This window comes from Dromiciops gliroides, chromosome 2 (assembly GCF_019393635.1).
Source record: "Dromiciops gliroides isolate mDroGli1 chromosome 2, mDroGli1.pri, whole genome shotgun sequence".
Lineage (NCBI taxonomy): Eukaryota > Metazoa > Chordata > Mammalia > Microbiotheria > Microbiotheriidae > Dromiciops > Dromiciops gliroides.
In genome coordinates this window covers 303343474-303370474 of record NC_057862.1, presented here as the reverse complement: position 1 = coordinate 303370474, position 27001 = coordinate 303343474, and the positions used below count along the sequence as shown (strand labels likewise).

The 27001-nt window shown below is 35.6% G+C and overlaps 1 protein-coding gene across 4 annotated transcripts in view; it reads right to left on the bottom strand.

Annotated features, from left to right (window-relative positions):
* Positions 1 to 27001, bottom strand: part of ATG2B (autophagy related 2B) — a 128014-nt gene that overhangs the window by 17072 nt on the left and 83941 nt on the right. For 3 of the 4 annotated variants that reach the window (XM_043983523.1, XM_043983526.1, XM_043983525.1), the window contains exons 23-34: positions 22590 to 22670; positions 20306 to 20412; positions 20050 to 20142; positions 17457 to 17527; positions 16992 to 17068; positions 16578 to 16748; positions 11295 to 11436; positions 10645 to 10850; positions 8456 to 8682; positions 6990 to 7098; positions 3988 to 4182; positions 3043 to 3144 (exon numbers count right to left, since the gene is read on the bottom strand). In XM_043983523.1, the coding sequence (XP_043839458.1) occupies positions 3043 to 3144; positions 3988 to 4182; positions 6990 to 7098; positions 8456 to 8682; positions 10645 to 10850; positions 11295 to 11436; positions 16578 to 16748; positions 16992 to 17068; positions 17457 to 17527; positions 20050 to 20142; positions 20306 to 20412; positions 22590 to 22670 (1581 nt within the window). The remainder of the gene's footprint in view (positions 1 to 3042; positions 3145 to 3987; positions 4183 to 6989; positions 7099 to 8455; positions 8683 to 10644; positions 10851 to 11294; positions 11437 to 16577; positions 16749 to 16991; positions 17069 to 17456; positions 17528 to 20049; positions 20143 to 20305; positions 20413 to 22589; positions 22671 to 27001) is intronic. The other variant, XM_043983524.1, reaches the window with a different exon arrangement.

Genomic DNA, 27001 nt, shown 5'->3' with positions numbered 1-27001 from the left:
TGTCTTCAAGGAACTCATCTTCTTTTGGGGAGAGAATATGTACACATAAAAACACATACAGAATGGAAAAACATATAAGGGGCAGTTTTGGAGGGTGGACAATAACAGCAGGAGGGATCAGGGAAAACTTCAGGCAGAGGCTAGAAAGCCACTTATAAAAGGATATTATGTAGTAGATTCCTGTTAAATTTGTATTATACAAAATGGCTTCTAACTCATGACATTTTATGATCCTCTAACATGCACTTCCCTTCTACAATGAAGTTTTGTCTCAAAAAATGAACACTATCACAGGAAATCTGTCTAGTCAGAAACGTCAGTATGGAGAGAAGGTTCATATCATTAACATGAAAGCATTCCCTGTAGTCTTTTACAAGAAACATGTCAATCAGTATTGAGAATGCCAATAACTTCAACTTCAGTCTTGGAATACAGCAAACTAAAATTTTACCTGTTTCTCTCATTCTTCAATGCCAGTTTAAACAATGCCTCAAATTTTAAGGTGAATAGACTAATATCTGATAAGTAGAAGAGCACTAAAGATTACATAATTCCAAAACATATGGTCAATTAAATATCAACCACATTTATTAGAAGTATAAATATAGAAACTTTTTTTCTGACAAAGTAATATGTAAAATATTATTCTTTTGCCAGTAGATAGGGATATTTTAATACTATAAGTCAGTATTCTGCAGGCCTTTAAAGAACATATTATGTAAGGATGCAAATAAATGTATCCTTACATAAAAAAATTTTCATTAGTTGAAACAATTCATTTTTTAAATAGAGAGGAGCATTTTATCAACTGAACACTAATGCTATTTTCAAATAACCACCAAAAATACTGTTTTACATTAAAATCTAACTTTCAGTGATAGATTTATTGTAAATTTTGAGTTCCTACTAAGAGACTAACAGAGAAAATAGTTCTTTAAAATGTCATTTTGTAAATTTGTTTTCATAACTATTCTCCTACACCTATATATACAAGATGACACTGAAAACACGCACAGTCTAAATATCAAGAATCTTGGCTTCATATTCTAGTTCCCAAACTGGTTAGGAGTGTAAGTTTTAGCAATCCATTTACCTTATAAAATGGAACCAATGCCACATATACCCTCTAACCTCATGAGAGTTTTGTGCATTGGAATCCATTTAAGTTAATTTAAAACTATAGTTCCTTGGATTTATTAAAATTTAAGATTATGAAATGTTTCAGTTCTTAACATGTAAGATGTAATTAGGATGAAATTAAAATGACAACTAGAATAACTGTCTTCCTGAAGAAAAAAATTACACAAATCCAAATCAGAATCCAATTTGTTTTTTGAAAGAGTAAAATGAAAAGTAGAAAGAATAAGTATTTGGACATTATATGGTATCCAACTACAAGGGGTAAATATGACTGGTTAACAGTCCTCATTTCAGTACTCATACTTAATACATGGTTAAACAAATTATTTTAAGTAGAAAGGTTTGGGAGGGTTTTTTGTATATACACATAAAACAAAAACATATCTATAAATATATACACATATTTACAAATGTATATATGTGTGGGTCTAGTGATATATTGTATTTCTGCTGTTCAATCACTACCATAAGTTTGGAAAGGCTTATCACTTTAGGTGGATAGGTTGATGATGCTTTTAGCTATAACAACTCTCAAAGATTGTCAAATTCTAGACAAGTTATAAATCTACATCTGTGGAGAGGGAACTCACACAGACAAAATCACAGCCCTTACCCAAAAGCCATCCCAACCATCACTTTGCCTTTTCTTTTTTCACTATGGCTTTGGGTTTTTTTAAGGTACAGAATCTTAGGGAATTCTTTTCCTTGACTGCTCAATATATTTATAAAATTAGATTCCCTGGCTGCTTTATCCAAGATTAATGTTTCCTTGTTTTAAAAGCATGTATACTATAGTTGTAGAGGGAAATTCAGTATTTTTTTTTAATACATCGGATTTTTTGTTGTTGTTGTTGTTGAGGCAATTGGGGTTAAGTGACTTGCCCAGGGTCACACAGCTAGTAAGTGGTAAGTGTCTGAGGCTGGATTTGAACTCAGGTACTCCTGAATCCAGGGCCAGTGCTCTATCCACTGTGCCATCTAGCTGTCCCTGAAATTCAATATTTTTAAAAAGAAAACCTACAAGTCAATTAAAGAAAACTGGGTTTGATTAGTTTAACATAATTGTTTCATAAAGATAGCTAGCTTGATCAGATTTCCAGCCTCGAAGGTAGCTTCCATTAACAAAATTTCCTACCAATACTTCATCATACCCAAACATAAATTTGAAATGCAAATGTCAAACAAAAAAGAGGGAATTAAGAGAACTGTAATAACATATATCTAAAGTATTTATTAACTTGTGTGGCCAATATAGGGAAAAATTACCTTAAAAATGACTTTTGTAAAGTATTGTTAAATTTGAATAAGTATTTTCAGAAGTTATTTTTTAGTAAGCCATTACCTTTTTTATAAGAAAAAAATATAGCAATCTAAGTGCATTGTTGAATGAATCTGCATTCATCTTTTTTTAGCAGCATGTGCCTAAGACTACTATCAGTAGTGCTGCATAATACCACTCACATTTATATGCTTTTCCTACAGTAATACAGGCATAAATAATATAGATAAAAGTTCTGTTTGTTTTACAAAATCATTCACAAATATTCAATTATTTTTGAACTCTGACCTCATATAACATTGTTTTTGCAAATTTTCTAATGAACTTAACATAATATGCTATCTGTTTTTCTACATTATCCCTATCAGGCTATAAATTATGTGATAGTAAGGACTGAATTTTCTGTCTCAGTCTTATGGCGTTGGAGACAAGATTTGCTTAACAAATGTTTGTTGAATAAATGTTTCTTTACTTTAAGAAACCAAGTTTCTTCAACTGTTAAAAGCATAAATTTAATGCAAAAATATTGTGTACTTAAGGGATAAGAAGTATAAAAGCTATGAGTATCAAATTACACTAAATATTTTTAATTAAAATTTACTATATGGTTTAAAAATACAAACCTGGTCAATATTGAGTCGAAGTGGCATTAATGACACTCTTAAACAGCATTCTTGTGGTGCTCTTCCAGATTCTGGACGCACATGTAATGCTTTAACTGTTAACTAAAAGATAAGTGAAAAAAAATAGCTTTTTTTAACCAACCACTAGAACTGTCACAAAATAATATTTGCCCTAATTATGAAAAAAATTATGAACACATCCACAATTCAATTCAAACTTTCTCCTAAATTGGAAAAGGAAACAAACCTTTTAACCTTTAAAAAAAAAAAAAGGCTCCTGCCCATATCTGACCAAAATTTAAACTCTTAAGATCTGAAACACTTCCAAAAACAATTAATAGGTCAGCAGAAACACTAGTTTTTTCCTACTGTTATCACAATGTTAGTGAAAAAATATGCAAAAAAAAAAATTTGAGGAAACCAGAAAAGTGTCTGGGAATATTTCAAAGTGCTCTTCACATTATACTTCAGTATATCAAAATACTCATGCCAAACTTCTGTTTACAAATCTCTCTTTACTTTGCTATACTGGACCTCAGATGGCACTCAAAGGATGCTCCAAAGCAATACTCAATGCCATTGTAGCCTGGTAGAAACAACCAAAGCTTACACTCCCCCTGTATAATCTTCTAGTAGGGTTTGTTTTTGTTTTTGTTTTTTTGCGGGGAAATGGGGGTTAAGTGACTTGCCCAGGGTCACACAGCCAGTAAGTATCAAGTATCTGAGGCTGGATTTGAACTCAGGAACTCCTGAATCCAGGGCCAGTGCTTTTATCCACTGCGCCACCTAGCCGCCCCCCCGTATAATCTTCAAGAACTCAGGGTCAACTCTATGTCTTGATGACTTCAAGTACTGCACAATTAAATGTAACAAGAGCATCTTTCTATTGTCTGTTTGTTCAAACTAACAAACAAATGAAAAAAAAAAGGAAAAGTAAGACTTTACCATGTTAGAATGGGCTTTTCGAGGCATCTCCTTACTACAGTAAAGATATAAAAATTTGTTCATTTGTGAAGTAGCCAGGCGATCACGAATCTCAAGGTCCTGAACGATAAACACTTGGCGAGACACTGGATGTTCTAAGAGGCTAGACTCACATTCCGGTTTGCTTGGTGGGTATACTTCATGTTGAAACTTCACCTTCACAGTAAAATAAAATGGATAATATCTGATAGGAACACAGAGCAATTATTACATGTTCATTCAATCAACTAGGTTCAGTCCCTAAAATTCTACATCTTTCTGTTTTTGTGTATGTAATCTGATTTAGTTAAAGAAGAATGAGCATCATAAAATTTCTTATTTGTCTCTTAGAATCATTTAGCTTCATCCCAATTGCAATATGTATGGAGAAAAAAACCAAATTTTTCCCATTTTAAAATGTTGCTTAAAAACAAGTAAACAAGTTAATTCTAGTAAAAAATGAATAAATCCAAGAAATATAAAAAGTATACAATTCAAAATAATTCAGTTTCTCATATTGTAAACTAAAACAATCAATTAAAATATATTTATTAAAGAGCAGGCACTATAAGAGGATTTGAGGATCCAAAAACAAAAATGAAAACAATCTCTGTTCTCAAGGAGCTTATATTCTCCTGGGGGAGACAATATGTACATACATACAAAGTAAATATGAAGTAATTAAATATAAGGTAGATGCAAAGAATCCGGAAAGGCTTTATAGAGAGTTGGTACTTAAACTATATCTTAAAGAAAGTAAGGGATCATATGAGGCAAAGGCTAAGAGATACTGCATTCCTGCCATTGGGAAAGTCAGTGCAAAGGCACAGATGGGAAATGAAGTAACATGTGTTAGGAACAAGTTCATTTAGCTGGACAGTAACATGAAGGAGGGGGAGTAAGACATAATAAGACTGAAAAGATAGACATGGGTCAAGTTGTAAAGGACTTTAAAAGAATTTATCTTTTATAAAGAAAAGGGAGCCAATGGACTTTAATAAGTAAGGGCATGGCATGGTCAGATTTGTGCATAAGGAAAATCATTTTGGTAGGTATGTGGAGGCTGGACTGGAGGGGGAGGAGACTTGAGGCAGGCAAATATATTAGGAGGCCACTGTCATAATCCAGGTTACATGTAATGAGTACCTAAACTAAGATAATGGCTATCTGAAGAGAGAGGAGTTAGATGTGAAAGATGTTGTACAGGTAGAAACAAGATTCAGAAATGGATCACATATGTATGGTGACATAAAAACTAAAAAGACTTAACCTCACTGAAAATTGTATTTTCAAATCCTTATCACTTATACCACAACTGTTCCAAAACCCTTCTCCCCCACTTTTATATATTATTACTATCTCTCAGAAGATAACAACACCTTATTTCATTAAGAGTTCACCGAACATAAGCTTTCTCAGCTCCCTCCTCCCACATCTCAAAAAACTTTTATTATCTTAAGCTCTCCTTTCCACTTCTTCCCTCCTATCAAAGGTAAGGTATCCATACTCCTTCCAAATGCTAACTCCTCCCTTGCTACTATTTCCTCCCATCTTTTTGAGCAAACTGCTCCAGCAATAGTCTCTAATCTTGACTGGTATTTCCAATTTCTCCTTTTCGTTCTTGTTAAAATAAATCCTGTTCTGTTTTGAGGGAGGCTGCCGGTCTCCTTCCTTGTCCCAATATTGCAGCGAGCCACTTAGCTAGCACTCCCCAATTAAAAATTGGTCCCCACACAACAAAAGACAATTCCCACCATCACACTGCTTATATTCTATGGAAGGATAGTAGGGAGGCAGTAATGAGCAAGGAGTCAGAAAACCTGGGTCTGAATTCTTCCTGGGCTGATTATACCCGTTACCTTGAAAACTGTACTTAACCTCCCTGGCTTCAGCTTCCTCATTTGTGAAATGAGGTGCTAGTCTAAATGGCTTCTGAGGTTCCTTCCATCTTTGTAGCTACAACCCGTGACCCAATGTAAACAAAGTGAATAAACAACTGAGGAGGGAGAAAGCCCTGACAACTTAGGAGGTAGAGGAGCTAACAAGGAGGAATGCTAAAAGCAGGAGATACTGGAAAAGGAAACAATTTTATATAAAGGCATGGAGGTGAGACATGTAATGTTAGTACAAGTAAGCCGGTTTGGCTTCCCTTAGTAAAAGAAAGTAATGTGAAATAAGCCTGGATAAAAGGCTTGAAGTGAGATTGGCCTGAAATGAGTTGTTTGTTATCTCATAGGTAACCAGGAACCACTGAAGGTTCTAGAGTAACTTGGTTTAGACTTCTGAGTTAAAGCAGTTGGATTAAGTACTTACAAGAGAGAGAAACAGAAACAGACAGACAGACACTAATCGAATTAAGAGGTTGCAATGTCCAGATAAGAAAAGATGAAAGCCTGTGAGATGGCAGTAATCAGGGATAAGACACACTGTAGAGTAGTAGAGTAGTAATGTTAAATTCAAATAGAGGATGTAGGTCATATGTTGATTTACAAAACCACAAAGTAATATTATCTGTCACATTGTGTTTTTATTTATTGTTAGGCGTTTCCCAATTACATTTTTTTTGTTTCTTTTGTTTTGGGGTTTTTTTTGCAGGGCAATGGGGATTAAGTGACTTGCCCAGGGTCACACAGCTAGTAAGTGTCAAGTGGCTGAGGCTGGATTTGAACTCAGGTCCTCCTGAATCCAGGGCTAGTGCTTTATCCACTGTGCCTCCTAGCTGCCCCTCCCAATTACATTTTAAACTGGTTCAAGCCCTACTCAGGAGTGGTCCATGTGCCTTCTGTTGGACACCTGTTGTGGGGGATCTTGAAATCTTAGATCCATGGAAGTACCTGACATTAGGCCAATTCCAAACGCTCACAGGGGAAGGCTGTGCAACATTTAGAAGCATATAAGGTTTGCCCTTTAGTTGTAGGGGGAATCAGGTTCAAATAAAGAGACAAAGCTTCTACTCAAAGCAGTCTTTCAAAACGTTGTCTCACCTTGCTCAACTGTATTTCCATTAAAAAGTCAAAATTTCTTCCTTTTCCTCCACATGCCATACTACGTCCATGTCTTGTGGGTGTATGAGAAGGGGAACTGTGTGGACTACTACAAGTAAACCAAAAAATATATCTTACTGAAAGCAATATTACAAATAAGTCAATTAATATTATCAGAGAAACAATTTTTTAAAAAGAGGCAAATCAGTCAGATCAAAGAACAATACCTCCCCCACACACACACATACAGAAGAAGATGGAATACTTCATATAATTTAAAGCTGGATCCTGAGTTTTATGCTTGATATATACTATATGCATTTTGCTATTGATTAATAATATAATAAATGTTGATAACTATAAAGGTACATTACTATAACTTTTTCAGTGAGGCTTATAAATAAATAGCATAGATTTACTTGGGCCAGGACACTCATTCTGTTATATTGCAACCCTTCTTTAGATGGTTTCCAGAAATGACTCACCTTATGCCAAATATGAGGCTATGGCAGGGTGAAAGTGAATTTTCAGTTTTAAAAAAATCAGATTAAAAAGATAGTCCTGACTTATATACAAGCTGGGTGACCCTGGGCAAGCTGTTTCCCCACTCTAAGCATAAGTGGCTGGAGTGGTTTGAGTCTAAAGATCCCTTGTGTCAGGTACCTGATTTGGGGGACTGCCCTAGAGGAAGAAAACAATTATTTGTCACTGGAGTTTTCCTTAGTGATTTCCCAAAGACCACTTCTGCAACCTCTACAAGACTAAGAGAATTCCCAAAGACCACTTTCCCAAGGGACCTTCAGCAGACATGAGGCATACCCCTCCTCTAAGTCTGATTAGGCCAAATGAATCCCACAAATAATTTAACACTGGAATAGGACCCCAGGAATCTATGGTGATATTGGGACAACATTGGTACTCTGAGGCACAGAATACCCATACTTTTCTATCATATGCTGACCATATTCTGCCTAACAGTCTACCTCTTCTGGACTGGGTAGTCTAGTTCCAAAGACTAGAATCCTCCCAAATCTGCAAAGTCAAATACTATGTGGTCCATTATCATTCCTTTCTAAAGTAGAATACCAGGAAGTGTTCTCACCAAGTGACATCACCTAATTTCTCACTTAGCTATGATGCATAGGGGTGCCCCACCTCCCTGCCTGTAGCTAAAATATTTCGAATCATTCAAGTTCTATGTTATATCAATGTAAATTACTTAAATTCACAAGAACACATAAATTTAACATAAGAATAAATGGAAAACTATAGGACTAAAATTTTAAGCTTTAGCTACCATATTACAAATCATCACTCATAAAATAGGCAGAAATCAGGGGATAGGGAAGGACTAGGGAAAAAAAAAACACAAAAACCTAGACAGAATATTTCACAATTTTCTTATTCTCTCTATAAAATTAATAGACAGAGCTACCTAGAGGGAAAAAAGAGAGAAACTGACTTACACATAACTTTTAGCTGGAGATGGAGGTAGCATTGTTCCAAAATCCTTTCCTCCATAGAGATGCCAAACAAGAGAGACTTCCTTAACGACATATCGTATTATAGGAGTAGGAAAGTGTAATGGTGCTTTGCTAGTATCTGTTTTTTTAACAGGCAAACTAAAATGATTCTCTATTATTACAATACCATCATCAACCATTGTTTTCACTACCGGTTCTTCTTCCTTCTCCTAAGGAAAAAAAATGCAATTACTAAAAATCATTTACTAATATTAGGCCCATAAACACTCCCTAAGAGAATGCTATCTCACATAATCACTGGGAATGCTTCTACTTTCTTAAGTCTAAAAGTGAAAAAAGAAAGGTACTTTTCTATACTTTTCTTGGAAATGGTTTTCTATATAAACTTTTAAAAAACCTTATATTTGAATCACTCCACCAAAAAATGTTTTGTTTTGCTTTTTTTCTATGCTGCCTCATTTGACTTTTTTAACATGTTTATCATTGGGCATGTATAAACTATTATTATTAAAAAATCATGACAGGGGGGCACAGCTAGGTGGCGAAGTAGATAAAACACCGGCCCTGGATTCAGGAGGACCTGAGTTTAAATCTGGCCTCAGACACTACTAACTGTATGACCCTGGACAAGTCACTTAACCCCCATTGCCCCGCCAAAAAAAAAAAAAAAGAAAGAAAGAAAGGAAGGAAGAAAAAATCATGACAGGAAATATGTCAGTTGGTTTGGCTGAATTGATTCCTTTCCCCTTCTTTTAAAATGTTTGTCACAAGAATATGGAAGAGGGAGGGTTAGAGTCAGAAGGAAATAAGCACTTTATATAACATCTATCATTTACCAGGCATTGTGATAAGTACTTTTCAAACAACCCTGAAAGGTAGGTGCTACTATTATCCTCATTTTACAAATGAGGAAATTGAGGCAAATGAAAGTTAACTGACTTGCTCAAGTCACATAGCTAGTAAGTGTCTGAGACTAAATTTAAATTCAGATCTTCATGATTCCAGGCCCAGTGCGCCATCCACTGTGCCACCAGCTATCTGAAATGAATACAATGTAAAGGTTATCTACATATATTATTAAAAAATTAAAAGAAATTTAATGCATTATAAACCAAAAGACTAAGGAAAGTAATATAAGATTTTAGAACAAACATCAGAGTAGCTAGTTTCAAGTACTGGATCTAATACTAACTTGCATTGTCATCTCAAATGAGATACATTACTTCTAGAGGACTTGGTTTCCTTTTCCACAAAAGCAAAGGTCTAAATCAGAATAGCCCTAAAATCTGTTCCTAATCTAAAATCTATACTCCTATAAATCTCTGTGAACCTGTACAGGAGCATCACTATCATTCAGGTTCTATGATTCTATTACATGGATTATAAAATCAAAGGATTAAAACTCAGAATTAAGATTAGAAAAGAGGAATAGGGCACAGTATCTAAAATAATCTAACATACAAGGTACACAGAACTCAGAAAAACAATCACCTAGAGTTATCAATGGGCATGTTTCAAAATTTTATTTAAAATATGTCATTAACCATGCTACTAAACATTATTATTTCCCCCTCACCAAGGTACTGGAAAAGCTATATTGTACAGCCTCTAAATTCTACTACTGCCAATAGCTTGCTGAACTGCCCAAGGGGTTTGTGCATAGCTAAACATAGAATATTATACAAATATTATTGTTGGGATTTCATTAACATATAGCTACAGCACTACAAATAAATGTCACAAACATTTAAATAAATCACATAAATTCAAATTCAGAAATTGAGAATGAACTTTTAAAGGAATTAACAATGTCTTAAATAAAAGACATTTATTTATAAAATCCTTCACTCTATTTTCTACCCCTTATTTATCTCAAATATTTTAATCTTCCACAAATATTCTCCTCCAGCACTTCATCACAGCATAGGAGTGAACCTGGAATGATCTCTAGAGGTCTCACCAAGGGGGTAACACTTTGAATACAGACCAGGTGACAGATTAAATTTGTCATCCAAAGACAGCCTCAAGTCAGAGGAGTTCATCAACAAAATTAGTGACAGGGTAATGAAATCTTTAGCTACAATAATCAGACACAGTGATCTGTATTAGTGGAAGGAGTACCAACTCCAATGAAATCACAGATTCCCAAAATAGTATTAATAATTTCTTACATGAATGGCTACTTTAGGTGCAAAAAGAATGCAAAAGTCATCATTTTCTGAAGGTACATCTATCATTGCATCATTAATCAAGTGCTGAGTACATGAGGCATAGCTGGGACTAGGTTCCTGAGAGGTATTCCCACTTTCATCCGGGAACAGGAAGAGATCTGAGCAAGATGATGGTTCCTGAGCTTGTGATTTTTCATCCAAAATACCTATATGGAAAGATAATTATGTTTAGTTAGGAAAAACATATAAGTCTGCTAAAGGAGAAATTTTCATTACATACTTATGCCCCTTGTGACTATACTTTTAGAACTTATTTCTACACTACAAAATTTAGTACTTAACAGCAATCTGTCTTGCCCAGCTTACACAGCAGGTGCATGAATCTAGCTCCTGAATCTAATTTCATGCCCATTACTTTGAGTTTTCTGAAGACAATGATCATATCCCATATTTCTTCTCTCCCAAAAATTTAAGCACCTACTAGGGACTCGATAAATAAGACTAGATTTGATGCTAGATAATCAAATGCTAATTTTTTAAAAATCTTGACATTTATATTCTAAAATAAGTTGGATTTTTAAAACTGTAAATATACAACAATATAGGACTGAATTACATCAGTGCTAACAAAAAGAAAGTCTCTATCTTACCATTAGATTGTGGCTTTACAGGAGAAATTGCTGGCTGTGTATCAATTTCCTCCATGGCATCACTCATCAAATCTCTCAAGATTTGTTGATCAGCTTCAGGAAGTACTGGACCTCGTGAAGACGGCCAGCTAGTTGTATCCACCTATTATAATAAGAATAACAAAAAAATCTAATTAAGTGAAGCTCACAAAAAGCTCTCCTTCAATTAAGTACATAGATGTAAAAACCCATTGTTTAAAATTGCATGCATGGCAGTTTGACAGATCATCTAAGTGAGAGCATCACATGTGAATAAATATCCAGAGTTAAGGGTCAGAGAAAGAAGACACTACTAGATGGTTGGTGATTCCTTGTGGAAGGGTATGAACTTGCTATTTGTCAGTCTGACATGGAAAAGTGGTCCACTATCTTCCTGAGCCTTTCAGGATGTGATGGAGAACCTCCCAAAAATTATAAAACCTGATGACCAAAACTCATTTCTAGTGATTCATAAAGGTACAACTGAAACTGCCAGAAAAAACTGCTAATAGTTATGAAGTCTTAGGCAAGAAACAGATGATCATAGAAACACTAGTATTTTAATCACTGCTCCTAAGTAAAAGCAAAGATTTCAGAATTAAAAACCAGATTTGGGAAGTGAACAGATAGTTAAAAAGAAGATAACTGCTAAGAGGATCTGAATTTGTGGATCACAGATTAAAACATATAGTCTCAGGGGCAGCTAGGTGGCACAGTGAATAGAGCACTGGCCCTGGAGTCAGGAAGATCTGAGTTCAAATCTGGCCTCAGACACTTGACACTTACTAGCTGTGTGACCCTGGGCAAGTCACTTAACCCCAACTGCCTCACCAAAAAAACCCAAACAAACAAAACCATATAGTCTCTTAGCAAGGGAGTGAATGGTAAAAATGAATTTATTTCGAGTTAAAAATCTAATGAAATGAACATTAAACTGAAATATAAAGAAGGACAAAAAACTATGGATAAGCATACAGAGATAGCATAGAGAGTAGCTAAAAACTAAGAGCAATTGGTGTAGAGATTTCTAGAAATTAACAGGAGATAAAAATCAGAAAAGGAGATAGATCCATGGTCTAAATGTTTATATAAAGAAGCACTAGATATAGGCAACAAGAAAAGTTTATACAGATAGTATGGTACAGTAGAAAGAATACTAAATTCAGAATCAGACAATTTGGGTAATATCTGGGAAATAATAAAGTATTTTCAGGGCAGCTAGGTGGTGCAGTGGATAAAGCACCAGCCCTTGATTCAGGAAGACCTGAGTTCAAATCTGCCTTGACACTTACTAGCTCTATGACCCTGGGCAAGTCATTTAACCCTCATTGTCCGTCCCCTCCTTTCCCCTGAAAAAAGTATTTTTACTGATCGCAAGGTCTCTCATACAAAACCTCAACTTATTAACACTAATATTTTCATGGTGATGATAAATGGAGTGTCAACACTCTAGGTATCACTGACAAAAATGGTAAAATTCATGCTGGATCTAAAAAGCCAATTACCAAAGATGATTTGTACACAAGAAGTAGGATAAAAAGATATCAAAGAAATGATAAGAAATGGTGAACCAATAATGTAGCAAGATCAAATAATAAGAAAAGGAAAGTAATCACTGCACCAGCACTCACAAGCAGAATGTCTCCCAGTTTACTGGTAAATTCTCTAGGCTAGGTGGTGCAGTAGATAGAGCACTGGCCCTGAGGACCTGAGTTGAGAGGACCCGAGTTCAAATCTCACCTCAGACACTTACTAGCTGTGTGACCCTGAGCAAGTCACTTAACCCCAACTGCCTTAAATATCCAGGGCCATATTCATCAAAACTATTTGGTATTGGCTAAGAAATAGAGTGATGGATCAGTGGAATAGGTTATGCACAGAAGACACAGTAGCAAATGACTATAGTAATCTACTGTTTGATAAACCCAAAGATTCTAGCTTCTGGTGTAAGAACTCACTTTTTGATGAACGCTGCTGGGAAAACTGGAAGATAGTATAGCAGAAACTAGGCAAAGACCAACATCTTACACCTTATACCAAAATATGGTCAAAATGGGTACATGAATTAGACATAAAGGGTGATACCATAAGCAAATTAGGAGAGGAAGGAATAGTTTACCTCTCAGAGCGATGGAGAGGAGAAGAATTTATGACCAAACAAGAGATAGAGAATATTATGAAATGCAAAATGGGTCATTTTGATTACAATAAATTAAAAAGGATCTGTACAAACAGAAACACCACAGTCAAAATTAGAAGGAAAGTAGAAAGCTGGGAAACAATTTTTACAGCCAATGTTTCTGATAAAGGCTTCATTTCCTAATTGGATTTGTGCGTGAGAGGGTTTATTTATTTTTTTTTTTAGTGAGGCAATTGGGGTTAAGTGACTTGCCCAGGGTCACACAGCTAGTAAGTGTTAAGTGTCTGAGGCTGGATTTGAACTCAGGTACTCCTGACTCCAGGGCCGGTGCTCTATCCACTGTGCCACCTATCTGCCCCTAAAGGCCTCATTTCCAAAATATATAGGGAACTAAATCAAATTTATAAGAATGCAAGTCATTCCCAAATTGAGAAATGGTCAAAGGATAATAGTTTTCAGATGAAAAAATCAAAACTATTGCCATATGAAAAAAATGCTCTAAATCACTACTGATTAGAGAAATGCAAATTAAAACAACTCTGATGTACCACTCATACCTATCAGATTGGCTAATATGACAAAAAAGGAAAATAATAAAATGTTGGAGAAGCTGTGGAAAAATTGGAACACTAATGCATTGCTGGTGGAGTTGTGAACTGATCCAACCATTCTGTATAGCAATTTGGAACTATGCCCAAAGGGCTATAAAACTGTGCATACCCTTTGACCCAGTAATACCACTACTAGGTCTATATCCCAAAGAGATCATAAACAAGGGAAATAACCTCACATGTATAAAAATATTTATAGCAGCTCTCTTTGTGGTGGCAAAGAATTAGAAATGGAGTGGATGCCCATCAACTGGGGAATAGCTGAACAAGTTGTGGTATATGAATGTAATGGAATACTATTGTCATATAAGAAATGATGAGCAGGCAGATTTCAGAAAAACTTGGAAAGACTTAAGTGGACTGATGCTGAGTAAAGTGAGCAGAACCAGGAGAACACTGCACACAGTAACAGCAACATTGTATGATGATCAACTGTGACAGACTTAGCTCTTCTCAGCAATACAATGATCCAAGACAATTCCAAAGGACTCAAGGTGGAAAATACTCTCCATGTCCCAAAAAATTAAATAAATAAATAAAAAGAACTGTGGAATCTGAATGCAGATTCAACTATACTATTTCTTTTTTGTTTGTTTTTTCTCTTTTCTGAGGTTTTTTCCCTTTTGTTCTGATTCTTCTTTCATAACACAACTAACACAGAAATATGTTTAGTGTGATTGTACATATATAATCTATATCAGATTGTTTTATGTCTTGGGAAGAGGGGGAGGGAAGGAAGAGTGGGAGAAAAATTTGGAACTCAAAAATCTTATAAAAACAAATGTTGAAAATTTTCTTTATATGTAATTGGAAAAAATATAATATTATTAAGATTGGAAAAATAATTTTAAAAAAATTTTTTTAAAACATCCAGGGCCATCTCCAATCATCCTGATATTTATCTTGCCACTGTACACAGATGGTTCTGGAGGAGAATGAGGCTGGTGACTTTGCACAGCCCTCCCTCATTTAAATCTAACTGGCAAAGAGTCCATCTTCAATGTTTCCCAGAGTACAGGAAGGTGTAAAAAGGCTTCTGGGGGAGGAGGGGGGATGGGAGGGAACCAGCAGAGTTATAAAAGACTTCAAAGGCCAAACAGAATTTTATATTTGATCCTGGAGGTGATTATTGAACCACTAGAGTTTACTGAGTAGGGGTAGAGGAAATTATATGGTCAGACTCACACTTTTAGAATATAGCTTTGTCAGTTGAATGGAGTATGGACTAGAGTGGCCAAAGACCAATCACCAGGTTATTGTAATAGTACAGGAGTGAGGTAATAAGGATAGTGACACTGTTAAATGAGAGGAGGGGGCATATATGAGATGTTTTGAAAGTAAAATATATGAAGAGTAGAGGGGTATTAATATTCAAATAAGAATACTATCTTAAACACCATTAACAAATAAAAATTGCTAAGAAATGTAAGTAATTTTATTTGCCCATCTTTTTAAAACTGAAATAGTTAACTGACATTGTAGAAGTATAACAAACACATGTAGAGGAAGAAATAATAAAAAGGAATTGAGGAGAAATGAGAAAAGCTACTTAAAACAGATCTAAATATTCCAATTATAAAGACATGTATTTAGATTATAATGAGACATTCAGTTCTATACTTATTTGCATTAGAGTCCCTGAAGAAATTAACAAAATAATTTCAGGATCATATACACTGATAAATTGCCAAGGATAAAACTATGGAAAGAGGAGTATAAAAAGAGATGGCAGATATGATAAATGGAAATTCATAGGACTCAATCCTGGACACAGTGCTCAATACTATTCCCCACTGATCTGGCTATTAGAATCATGTTTATTAAACTGGAACATCAATTCCAAGAAGGCATCTCAAAAGATAAATTTAATGTGAAACTGGAGAAGTGGTAACAAAACAAAATGGAAAATGACAAAGGAATTACAGTGGGCAGCAATGTAAACCTAAATGAGTAATGTAACCTTATAATTAAAAGAACAAGGAATTATGAATAGAAGGGAATATAAAATGCAGGATCTAACTATAAAATTCAAAACTAGTGAGATCTCTACTATTAAGGACCCAGCATGACATAATACAAAATTTGTGAGAAACAGATTTTTAAAAAGTCAGAAAAATTACCAGGAGATGAGAAATTTGTTAAAAATAGGAGGAAAGTCTAAACAAAGTAGACTATGATTAAGAAGTGATAGAAATAAAATAGGACTTAGCATTTGCCTAACACTTTATACATTTCAAAGCACTTTCACATGCCTCATGATGAGGTGAGGAGCTCTTTGTAGTCACCACCAAGAACATATGAAGAAATGCACTTAAAAATTGGAAATACTAAAGGTTAATAATGAGGAAAAATATCCTCAAACAAGGCCTGTCCAACAATTAGGGTTACATACATATCCCAAATACAAGGACCTTCTCCAAGTTCCCTTCACATCTATGACTCGACAACAGATAGATAATCTACTCGCCATATCACTGAACAGAAGGAACTAGGTGACATTTTTACATTCTGTACCTTTGTTTTCCTTTGGATAGCTGCAGGTTTAACTTCTGTTTTAGAGGGTGCATGTAAATCACCATAACTTGCAATATACTGTATAAGATTCATGAGAGCAGCACAAGAGTCAGAACACGTTCTGATGTGAATAACGTCGCTAGAACAATGCAGCTCAAAGCGAGGCCGAGTCTGAACAAGAGTGAAAGAAAAGGATTGCATATGTTTAGCAATACTAAGATGCAAGAGGAAGCATATATTTATATTAAATAGCATTTAATGTAATAAACTGTCATACCACAATAGTGAAATATTACATATTCATTTCTAATTTGGAAATTACCCTGAAACATTCATTCTTACCCAAATGAGACGGGTCACAAATATTGGTTAAAATAAAAAATTTTATTTATTTTATCTATTTTAGGAACTTACTTGCTCCCCATCGGAATCAGATTTCATTGCTGTGATAGTTAATTCCAAAAGGCCCATATCCATTACACGGACATAATCTAAAATTTAAAAAAAAAAAAAGTTAACAACCATAATACAGAATGGTTCTTTTTAATACTGTCAACATTTATGTCGATCTCATTTAGAGATAAACTATAAGGATTTAGGTAAGGTAAAGGAATTGCAGTTTCTGATCATAAGGTGCTCACAACACATCTTATTTTGAATGGTAAATACTTTTTTCTTGATTTACATATGTATTGAATATAAATAGCATGACACCAACCTCTTTCAATCTGACTGCCTTCTCACTGGAGTTGTAAGCAGACCAAATCTCCAAAGTGTTATTTAAGTATCTGTTGTTCATAACAATTGCCATAAGACAGTTGAACATCTGCTGCTAATAGTACTCACTCAGTGTAAATTCTTAAATTAATGATGTCTTACCTCTATTCAAGTTTACAGCTACAGTATTGCATTTATCAGACAAATGTAAAGCAGCTTCATCCAAGATAATTCTGGAGGAAGAATAAATTTCCAAAAACAAATTCATAAAGGCAGCCATCAAAGGGATATAGTAGTAATAATAGTAATAGTCATAGCAGTAGTAGTAGTAGTAGTAGTAGTAGTACTAGTAGTAGTAATATCCATTATTATTATGTCTACCATTTATATAGTGCTTTATAGTTTGCAAAGTGCTTTATATATGAAATCCCACTGATTCTCATAAGAACCCTGGGAAGTTATTAACCCTATTTTACAGAAGAAGAACAGGATGAGAGAAGTTAAGTGACTTGTCCAGGGTCACAAAGTTAGTACTTATCTGAGACAGAATTTGAAGTCAGGACTTCAAGTCCAGCACTCTTTCTATGCACAAAGCCACCTAGTTGCCTATATAAGAAACTCAAATTTGAATCAATTCCCCTCTGATGTATCCAGTACTATAAGCACATGTAACTTCATATTCATAAACAACAATTAACATTTATTTAAACCTCATTATTACCAATGTTATGAAGATTTATACATAATCTAAATCTCAAGAATTAAATAGAAAGTCCTTTTCACCCTCAAACTAATACTTCTTTTGACATCGTTATTTCAGTCATTAGTACTACCCTTTTTCATATGTGAAACAATGAGTTTGTCTGATTCTTCCCTCTTACATCCAATTAAGTTCACCTGATTCTACTTCTGCAGCCTCTTTCATGTTTATCACCTTGTCTACTCCTATTCCTACACACTTCTACTTGCTTTTAATACCACCTACTTGGACTTGAGATCGCTAAGAAAAGATGGAGAAAGAGATATAGAGGAAATAGGACAGAGTCTTTGGCAACATACAGTTAAGGGTTGTGATGTGGATAATGAACCAGCAAAGGAACCTAAGAGACAGTGGTTAGATAGATAGGAAGAGAACCTAGAGAAAGTAGTGTCATGAAAGCCCAGAGAGGGGAAGACATCTACCCAAGGGGGAGGAGTGAATAGTGTCAAGTACAGCAAATAGGGTGGAAAAGATGAGAAGGGGGGGGAACCCCACCAAATTTGGCACTTAACGGACCACACTATCTTTAGGCAGAGCAGTTTCAATCAAGTGTTTGAGTTCAGAAGCCAGAGTGCACAGAACTGACAAATGAGTGAGGAAAGGAAGTGAGGCAGTGAATAGAGATAACCTTTTCTAAGAATCTGGCTGAAAAAGAAAGCTGAGGAGATGGTAGAACCTAGAAAAGGCATTTTTAAGAATGGGGGAGATTTTAAGACACTCAAAAAAAGGGGGCATGTTTTAAGGCATTAGAGTAGGAACCAGCAGATTACAATAGGTTGAAGATTAGAGAGAAGGTATGATTGAGGTTGCAGTCTGCTGGAGAAAATGGAAGAGATGGGATCATGGAGAAAAGAGAAGGGGACATGTAGAAGGGCTGGTCTTTTCAAGTAGAAGGGACACTTCGATATCACTTCATTCTCTGGGTTTACTACCATGTATGCCTCAGCTTCCTCCTTCTCCAACTGGAAAGTTCTTCCTGGAACCTCCACTTTGGGGGAGAGCACATATCAGCCATCCTTCATTCTATGGATTTCACCACCACACCCCCATACAAATAACTCCCCTGTCTCTAGGCTCTTCCTTTTCAGTATCCTTTTTTCTATGTTGTTTTTCCCCATTACAATGTAAGCTCCTTCAGGGTATGTAGTGCCTTTTTTGTGGTTTGTATTCCATTAAATGACATAAAGTGAAATGCTTAATAAATGCTTGTTGAGTTGACTTACTACCGAAGATTAGGGGCAAGAAGGAGAAGGTAGGGGATAATGTCAAGGGGTTCTGAGACAAAAAGGGAAGAAAACCTAATAGTGCCATTCAATTATGGTAGAAACCATGCCTGAGCTAAACCCTCTGTTTCTATCAATACCTAAGAGTGTTCTACATACACATCAAGCTCTTAATAAATATTTGTTAAATGAACATTCTGGTAAGTGCAAATAATATATTAAGAACTTTTGGCACTTCCGGATGCTGAAATATAAGGTGGTTATAATAATGTTCCAAAAGCTAGGAATTTTCTCAAATATTTTCACCACATTCTTTAGAGAACAAAAACATCTCAGAAATTAAATCTTTTCCTAAAAAATGCCTTAATTAAGAACTAAAGAATGGCTCTACTCATTATTTGAAGCAGGCCTGTCATTTCATTGGTAAGAGAACTCCCAGAAAGGAAACTCCCTCTTCCAATGCAGGATGGAACCTGTTCTTCAATTTATATTCTTTTTTTTTTTTTAGTGAAGCAACTGGGGTCAAGTGACTTGCCCAGGGTCACACAGCTAGTAAGTGTTAAGTGTCCAAGGCCGGATCTGAACTCAGGTACTCCTGACTCCAGGGCCGGTACTCTATCCACTGCGCCACCTAGCTGCCCCATAACTTATATTCTTAAAGAGTGGGTTGTCTCTGTAACTAATATTCATTACTATCCTATATTAATAAAAACGTTTGAGGTAATTTAAAAAAAAATAATTACAAGAACATACAGGGAGGTTCCATAGGTACCTGAGAGTAGATGATGATTTATCCAAAGAAACACTACTGGAAATACTAAATGTTTCCACAGTAAGAAGAGATCTTGTTGGCAAATAAAGAGGCCTATGATCAAAGAGAAACAAAACATAAAAGAGATGGCACAGTTCTCTTAATAAGGTTTTTATAAGAGAATTTAACTCACTTAGATATTAAACCATCTGTCTTAATATACTTTAGAAATAACATAATGAAAATTTTTTATATTTTATTTCATGTATTTACTTACCTATAATCAAGTGCACAACTCCATAGATGAACATGAAAGGTTGTAAAGGAAGCTGGAGGATTATATCCCAAAACAGGTTCATCAGAAATATTCATGAAATATAAAATCTACAATCACAAAGAAACAAAACATGCTGCTAATTTAGAAGAAAGTAAGTCAAATCAATAAGTATGTAATATCCTGACTGAGAACCAGGAGTCTAATAAGCTGTATGACCCTAAATAAGTCACTTCACTTCTAATCTCACAGAATCCTCATCCATAAAATGAAGAGATTGGAGGGAAAATTCAAGACTGCTCCAGCTCTAAAACTCTATTGCCCTATTATAAAAAGTATCATAATATATTTCAGAGAAGAAACTGTAAGGAGCTAAAATTCTAGCTATACTGTCTAAAATATCTAATGAGTGGTCACCAATAAATTATAAGCTTTAGCAAGAGTTAGGCTTTTAAGCATTTATTAAGGAGAATAAGAATTTGATAAAGAGAGAAAGGCCTAGATTAATCTATCAAAGGGAGAGTACATTTCTAGCTCTGCTCTCCACCAGAGTCCACACGAAAAGAGGGTGAGCCAGCGCGCCAGGCTCCCCCTTCTTCCTCCTGCAAGCAAACGTCACTTCCTAATGCCAAAGAAAAGACGCATGGTCCTGCCCTCAGAGGCCCTCTCCTCATGTTGGAGCCTTCCTACAGTAAGTCTCCAGCAGGTGGCGTCCTTCCAATCGTTACAAAACTAAACAAGGATAGTAGCACTAAAGAGAAAAATCAACAAGTAAAGAATTTCTAAATCTATGCATCATTACAAAGCCATGTATTTGCATTTAAAAGAAATATTCTTCATATGCTGTGATGCCACACACCTAGGAAAATGTCTACTGTGAAATAAACTTTAAATATATAATATTTACCTTAACACTGTTCTATATTAGACTCAAACTATTTCAAGTAACCTCATATTGGTAAGGTTTTATTCAAAACTAGTTTTCTTAAACTTCTTAAAGCTGAGGCTAATTTCAATTTTTTTTTCAAATCTGTAAAACATCAGAACTAAAAAAAATCCTTTTAATTTAAATCATATTTTTCTTTTTAATGAAATTTTAAACTACCATCCTTCCACACCTTGACGATTTTCTCTTCACCAGTCACCACTAGGCACAATCAAGCCTTCTGCCTGAAAATTCATCCACATCATGTTGAAAGTCCTCTTAATCACAATCAGTAAAGAATAATACTTAGGCACTGTTAAATTCTGATTCAAGGAAACAAGTAGAATAAGCCAACTTTTCACTCACTGACAGTTCTCTCTATATATCTACTTCTAGCATTAGGTAACATCCCTACAGATTTCTATTTATAAGGGGGAATAGTTTTTCAAAAATATATTCATCTAAAAAAATAATTCTTTTGGCACTATGAAAATTTAATTTTTCTGAATAGTTGGATATGAACTGTCCTAATTTCTTTTGTTACTGTTGTTCAGGCATTTCAGTTACGTACAATGCTTTGGGGTTTTCTTGACAAAGATACTGGAGTGGCTTGTCATTTCTTTCTCTAGCTCATTTTATAGATGAGGAAACTGAGGCAAACAGGTTTAAGTTCCCAAGGTCACATAGTTAGTAAATGTCTAAGGCCAAATCTGAACTCAGGTCTTTGTGACTCCTGAATCAGTGCTCTAGCCACTGCACCACCTAGCTATGCTGTCATAATTTCTAAATATAGTTCTCCTTTCCACATTGTGACTTTCCTAATGGCAGTTTCAATATATTGTGAGTCAAAATGAGAAATTAAATGGGAATTTTGGGGAAGTTTTGTGCAAGCTGCAGACAACACACAAAAGCCAGCAAATGAGTTTAGAAATTCAGAAATACATAAAATATTTGTAGAATGTTGTAGAATATCAACATACTTTATCTTTTAATACCATAATAATTCAGACTTCTTCTCTGATACAAAGGGCAAAAATATTTTATATGAATTTTCCAGATCACTGGGGAAACACACCCCTAATCCCCCACAATGTGTAAGATATAACTGTATAAGTAAATTAATGTTGATATTATAAATTCCTACTGAAAAATTCAAAACTATTATTTTATTAACATGGAAGAATTATCTAGATAAGTCTGTAAAACATAGTAATAATATAGAAATATTCCATGGGCATATAAAAAAAGAATGATACTGGACTTATTACAACAAACGGATGAAAAACAAAGAAAGAGCCTGTGTTTTTAAATGTTCAGAGATAAAATTAGATTAAATGACAAAGAATAAAATATCAATTTAACCTGTTCATGCCAGCTAAGTCCAGAAGGAAGTACTTTGTGCTGGAGAGTAGCTCCTTTGAGTCCCACTGCAATCAGAAATTCCTACATAGGAAAAAATTTCAAAAGTAGTTAAAACCATAACCTTTAGCAGCATTCCAGTTAATTCAAACATTTTTCTGAGATCATAAAATTGGCTCCCATTATACTCAAATAGATCTGTGATATCAGTTATTCATCACGTGCTTATCCTGTAGATGATTCTTTTCCATATCCCCCCACAGTTGATCCACTTAATCTCTTAGCAGTCTTCCTTCATTTTTCTTGATTATCTCGAACGTGCCAATGGAGCACTATGGCCACTCACCTATCATTTGTCCTTGATACATAATAAGCCCATCTTCTCTCTGTATTCTGTAATTCTTCGATGACATGTTTTACTCCTATTTTTCTTTAGATATTCTGAAAAGTTATGCATTGCAACCTGCTCATGACTAACATGCTCCTCTACATTGTCCTATGTGCAGCTTGATAGCACAATGAGTAAATAGCACAGGACCAAGACTCAAAAAGACCTGAGTTCAAATCCAACCTCTGACATTTACTAGTTGTGTGACCCTAGGCAAGCAACTTAATTTCTCCCTGACTCAGTTTTCTCATCTGTAATATGAGGATAAAACTGACCCTACTGAAAGGGTTTTGAGGATCAAAAAAGAACACTTGTAAAGTGTTTAGCACAGTACCTAGAATATAGTAAGCACTATATAATGTTAGCTTCTTGTTCTCTCCAACTTGACTCATCCATCTGCACTCTCTGTGCCAGATATGTATACAGGTAGACAAACGCTATAGGTTTTCCACCCAATTTATGTTTTAATCTGGGACCTTCTCCATCCACATAGTCTTGCCTCTGCAGACAATTAGACCAAACTCTTTTGAACAATTATAATTCTCTGTAAGAAGATCCTACAATGTTCCAAGGTTTGATGCAATCAATATAACGTCATCTGTGGAAAGGAACAGATAGAAGTCCACATCCTTCACAGAGAATCCCTCATCAAGTAGGACTGTAAGCTACAATTCTTCCTTCAAAGTGGCGAACATTTTTGACAAGCTTAAATCTTCCTGTTTTTTGCTTTGCCTGATATTAATGATCATCAAACAGGGTTATTTCTGTTATTCAAAGAATCTAGAATAGTATAATGTATGGATAGAACACAACCTGTAATAAAGTCTATAAACTGGCATTTTGTTCTCTTGAATCCAATGGGCAAACAACAAGTAAAGTGGTCTTATATGTTCTAAATTTTCATTTGTAACAATTGGAATGACGCCACCTGCTGGAGACTTACTGTAGAAGAGTTCCGCCCATGAAGCGAAGGTCTTTGAGGGCAAGACCAGGAGTCTTTTCTTTGGCGTCAGGAAGTGACGCGGGCTAGTGGGAGGAGGAAGGAAGAGACTGGCACTCGCTCTGACTCTTTCTTTTGGACTCTGGTGGAGAGCGGAGCTAGAAATGTGCTCTCCCTTTAATAGATAGGAATCTAGGCCTTTCTCTCTCTCTTTACCAAATTCTTGTTCTCCTTAATAAATGCTTAAAAGTCTAACTCTTGCTAAAGCTTATAATTTATTGGCGACCACTCATTAGATATTTTAGACAGACTAGCTAGAATTTTAGCCCTTAACACATTTAATTGTGAAATAGCAAAAACATGGTACATATTGATGTTCACTTTAGAAAATTTGCTCCTTCCTTCCATTGTAGATGTCTTAGATTTGTGTATAGATGACTCTCATAAAGATTTGTTATAGAAGGCAGAGCCAAGATGGTGGAAGAAAAGCAGTGTCTTACCTGAGCTCCCCCTAAGACCCCTCCAAACACATTCAAATAATGCCATAAGACAATGCCTAGAGCAGCAGAACCCACAAAAAGACAGGGTGAAAGTTTTCCAACTAAATACAACTTAGAAGGTCAGTAGGAAAGGTCTGTTGTACTAGGGTGAGAGTGGAGTGCAACCCAGCATAGACACAGCCCCAGCCCCAGCCCCAGCCCCAGCAAACCAGGAACAGGCTTTGGAAGGCTCTGAACCACCAGCAGCAGCAACTGCTTCTGGAACTCAGCCCGCAGACTGTAAGGGAGTCAAACAGTTGGCCAGAAGGAGATTACAGGGATCTCTCTGCTAGCACTGAGGCAGGACACTGCTATTTTGCCCATACTCTGACCCAGGTCACAGTCTTGGGTGGCAGTCCCAGGTGTGGGAGGAGCACAAGCACACAAGAACTTTCAGCCACAGTGGATTGGGACTCTATTCATAGTTCTAGGGCAGAAAAGCAGGCCTGTGGTTGCTTGTAGAGCAAAGCACAAGCCAGGAAAGTAGTAAACATACCTCTCCTTAAATCATACCACCTTGGAAGAATTGAAAACTTACAAATCCCTAGGAGTATTTCTGAAAACAGCTGCACAAACCTGGTGAAACTTGGGACTGTGTGCCCTCCAGCCTGAAAACAGTACTCCATTTTAAAGACTTAAAAGTCAAGAAATAGGCTGGGAAAACGAGCAAACAGAAAAAAATGCTGACCATGGAAAGTGTGGAGACAAGGAAGATCAAAATACACCCTCAGAAATAGATAGCAAAGTCAAAGCTCCTACATCCAAAGCTTCCAAGAAAAATATGAATTGGTCTCAGGCCATAGAAACACTCAAGTATAAGAAAAAATGGAAAGAGAAATGAGAGTGGTGCAAGAAAATCATAAAAGGGGCATCTAGGTGGTGCAGTGGATAAAGCACCAGCCCTAGATTCAGAAAGACCTGAGTTCAAATCCGGTCTCAGACACTTGACATTTACTAGCTGTGTGACCTTGGGCAAGTCACTTAACCCTCATTGTCCCACTTAACGATTGGAATGATGCCAACTGCTGAAGACTTACTGTAGCAAAGCTCCACCATGAGGAGAAGGCATCTGAGGGCAAGATATCCAGCTCTTTGGCATCAGGAAGTGGGAGTGCTTGTGGGAGGAAGAGGGGGTGAGGCTGGCGCTCTCATTCTCTTTCATCAGGAGTCTGGTTGAGAGTGGAGCTAGGAATGCTCTCTCCCTTTAATAGATAGATGAATCTAGGCCTTTCTCTCTCTCTCTTTACCAAATTCTTATTCTCCTTAATAAATGCTTAAAAGTCTAACTCTTGCTAAAGCTTATAATTTATTGGCAACCACTCACTAGATATTTTAGACAGACTAGCTAGAATTTTAGCCCCTTACACCCACCAAAAAGAAAAAGAAAAAGAAAAAAAGAAAATCATGAAGGAAAAAAAAAGGACAACAGCTTGGTAAAGGAGACACAAAAAAATACTGAAGAAAATAATACCTTAAAAAACAGACTAGGCCAAATGGTAAATGAGGTCCAAAAAGCCAATGAGGAAAAGAATGCCTTGAAAAGCCAAATTGGCCAAATAGAAAATGAGGAACAAAAGCTCTCTGAAGAAAATAACTTCTTAAAAATTAGGATTGAGTAAATGGAAGCTAATGACTTTATGAGAAATCAAGAAACAAAAAGGCAAAACCAAAAGAATGAAAAAATAGAAGGCAATGTGAAATATCTCACTGGAAAAACAGCTGACTTGGAAAATAAATCCAGGAGAGATAATCTGAAAATTACTGGACTACCTGAAATCCATGATCAAAAAAAGAAACTAGACATCATCTTCCAAGAAATTGTCAGGGAAAATTGCCCTGATATTCTAGAAACAGAATGGAAAATAGAAATTGAAAGAATCCACTGATCACCTTCTGAAAGAGATCCTAAAATGAAAACTCACAAGAATGTTATAGCCAAATTCCAGATGTCCCAGGTCAAGGAGAAAATATTACAAGCAGTCAGAAAGAAACAATTCAAGTATGGTGGAGCCCCAGTCAAAATAACACAAGATCTAGCAGCTTTTACATGAAAGGATAAGAGGGCTTGGAATATGATATTCCGGAAGGCAAAGGAACTGGAATTACAACCAATAATCACCTACCCAGCAAAACCAAGTATAACCCTTCAGGGAGAAAAATGGAGATTCAATGAAAGAAAGGACTTTCAGGCATTCTTGATGAAAAGACCTGAGCTAAACAGAAAATTTGACTTTCAAATACAAGACTCTAGAGAAGCATAAAAAGGTAAACAGGAAAAATAAAATCATAAAGGATATTAAAAAGTTAAACTGTTTACAATCCTACATGGGAAGATTATACTTCTAACTCATAAGAACTTTCTCATTATTAGGGCAGGTGAATGAAGTATATTTAGAAGAGGGCAGAGGTATGAGTTGAATATGAAAGGATGATATCTTTAAAAAAATTAAAATAAGAGATGACAGAGGAAAGTACTGGGAAAAAGGGAAAGGAAGAGGTAGAATGGGGTAAAGTATCTCACATAAAAGAAGCAAGAAAAAGCTTATCT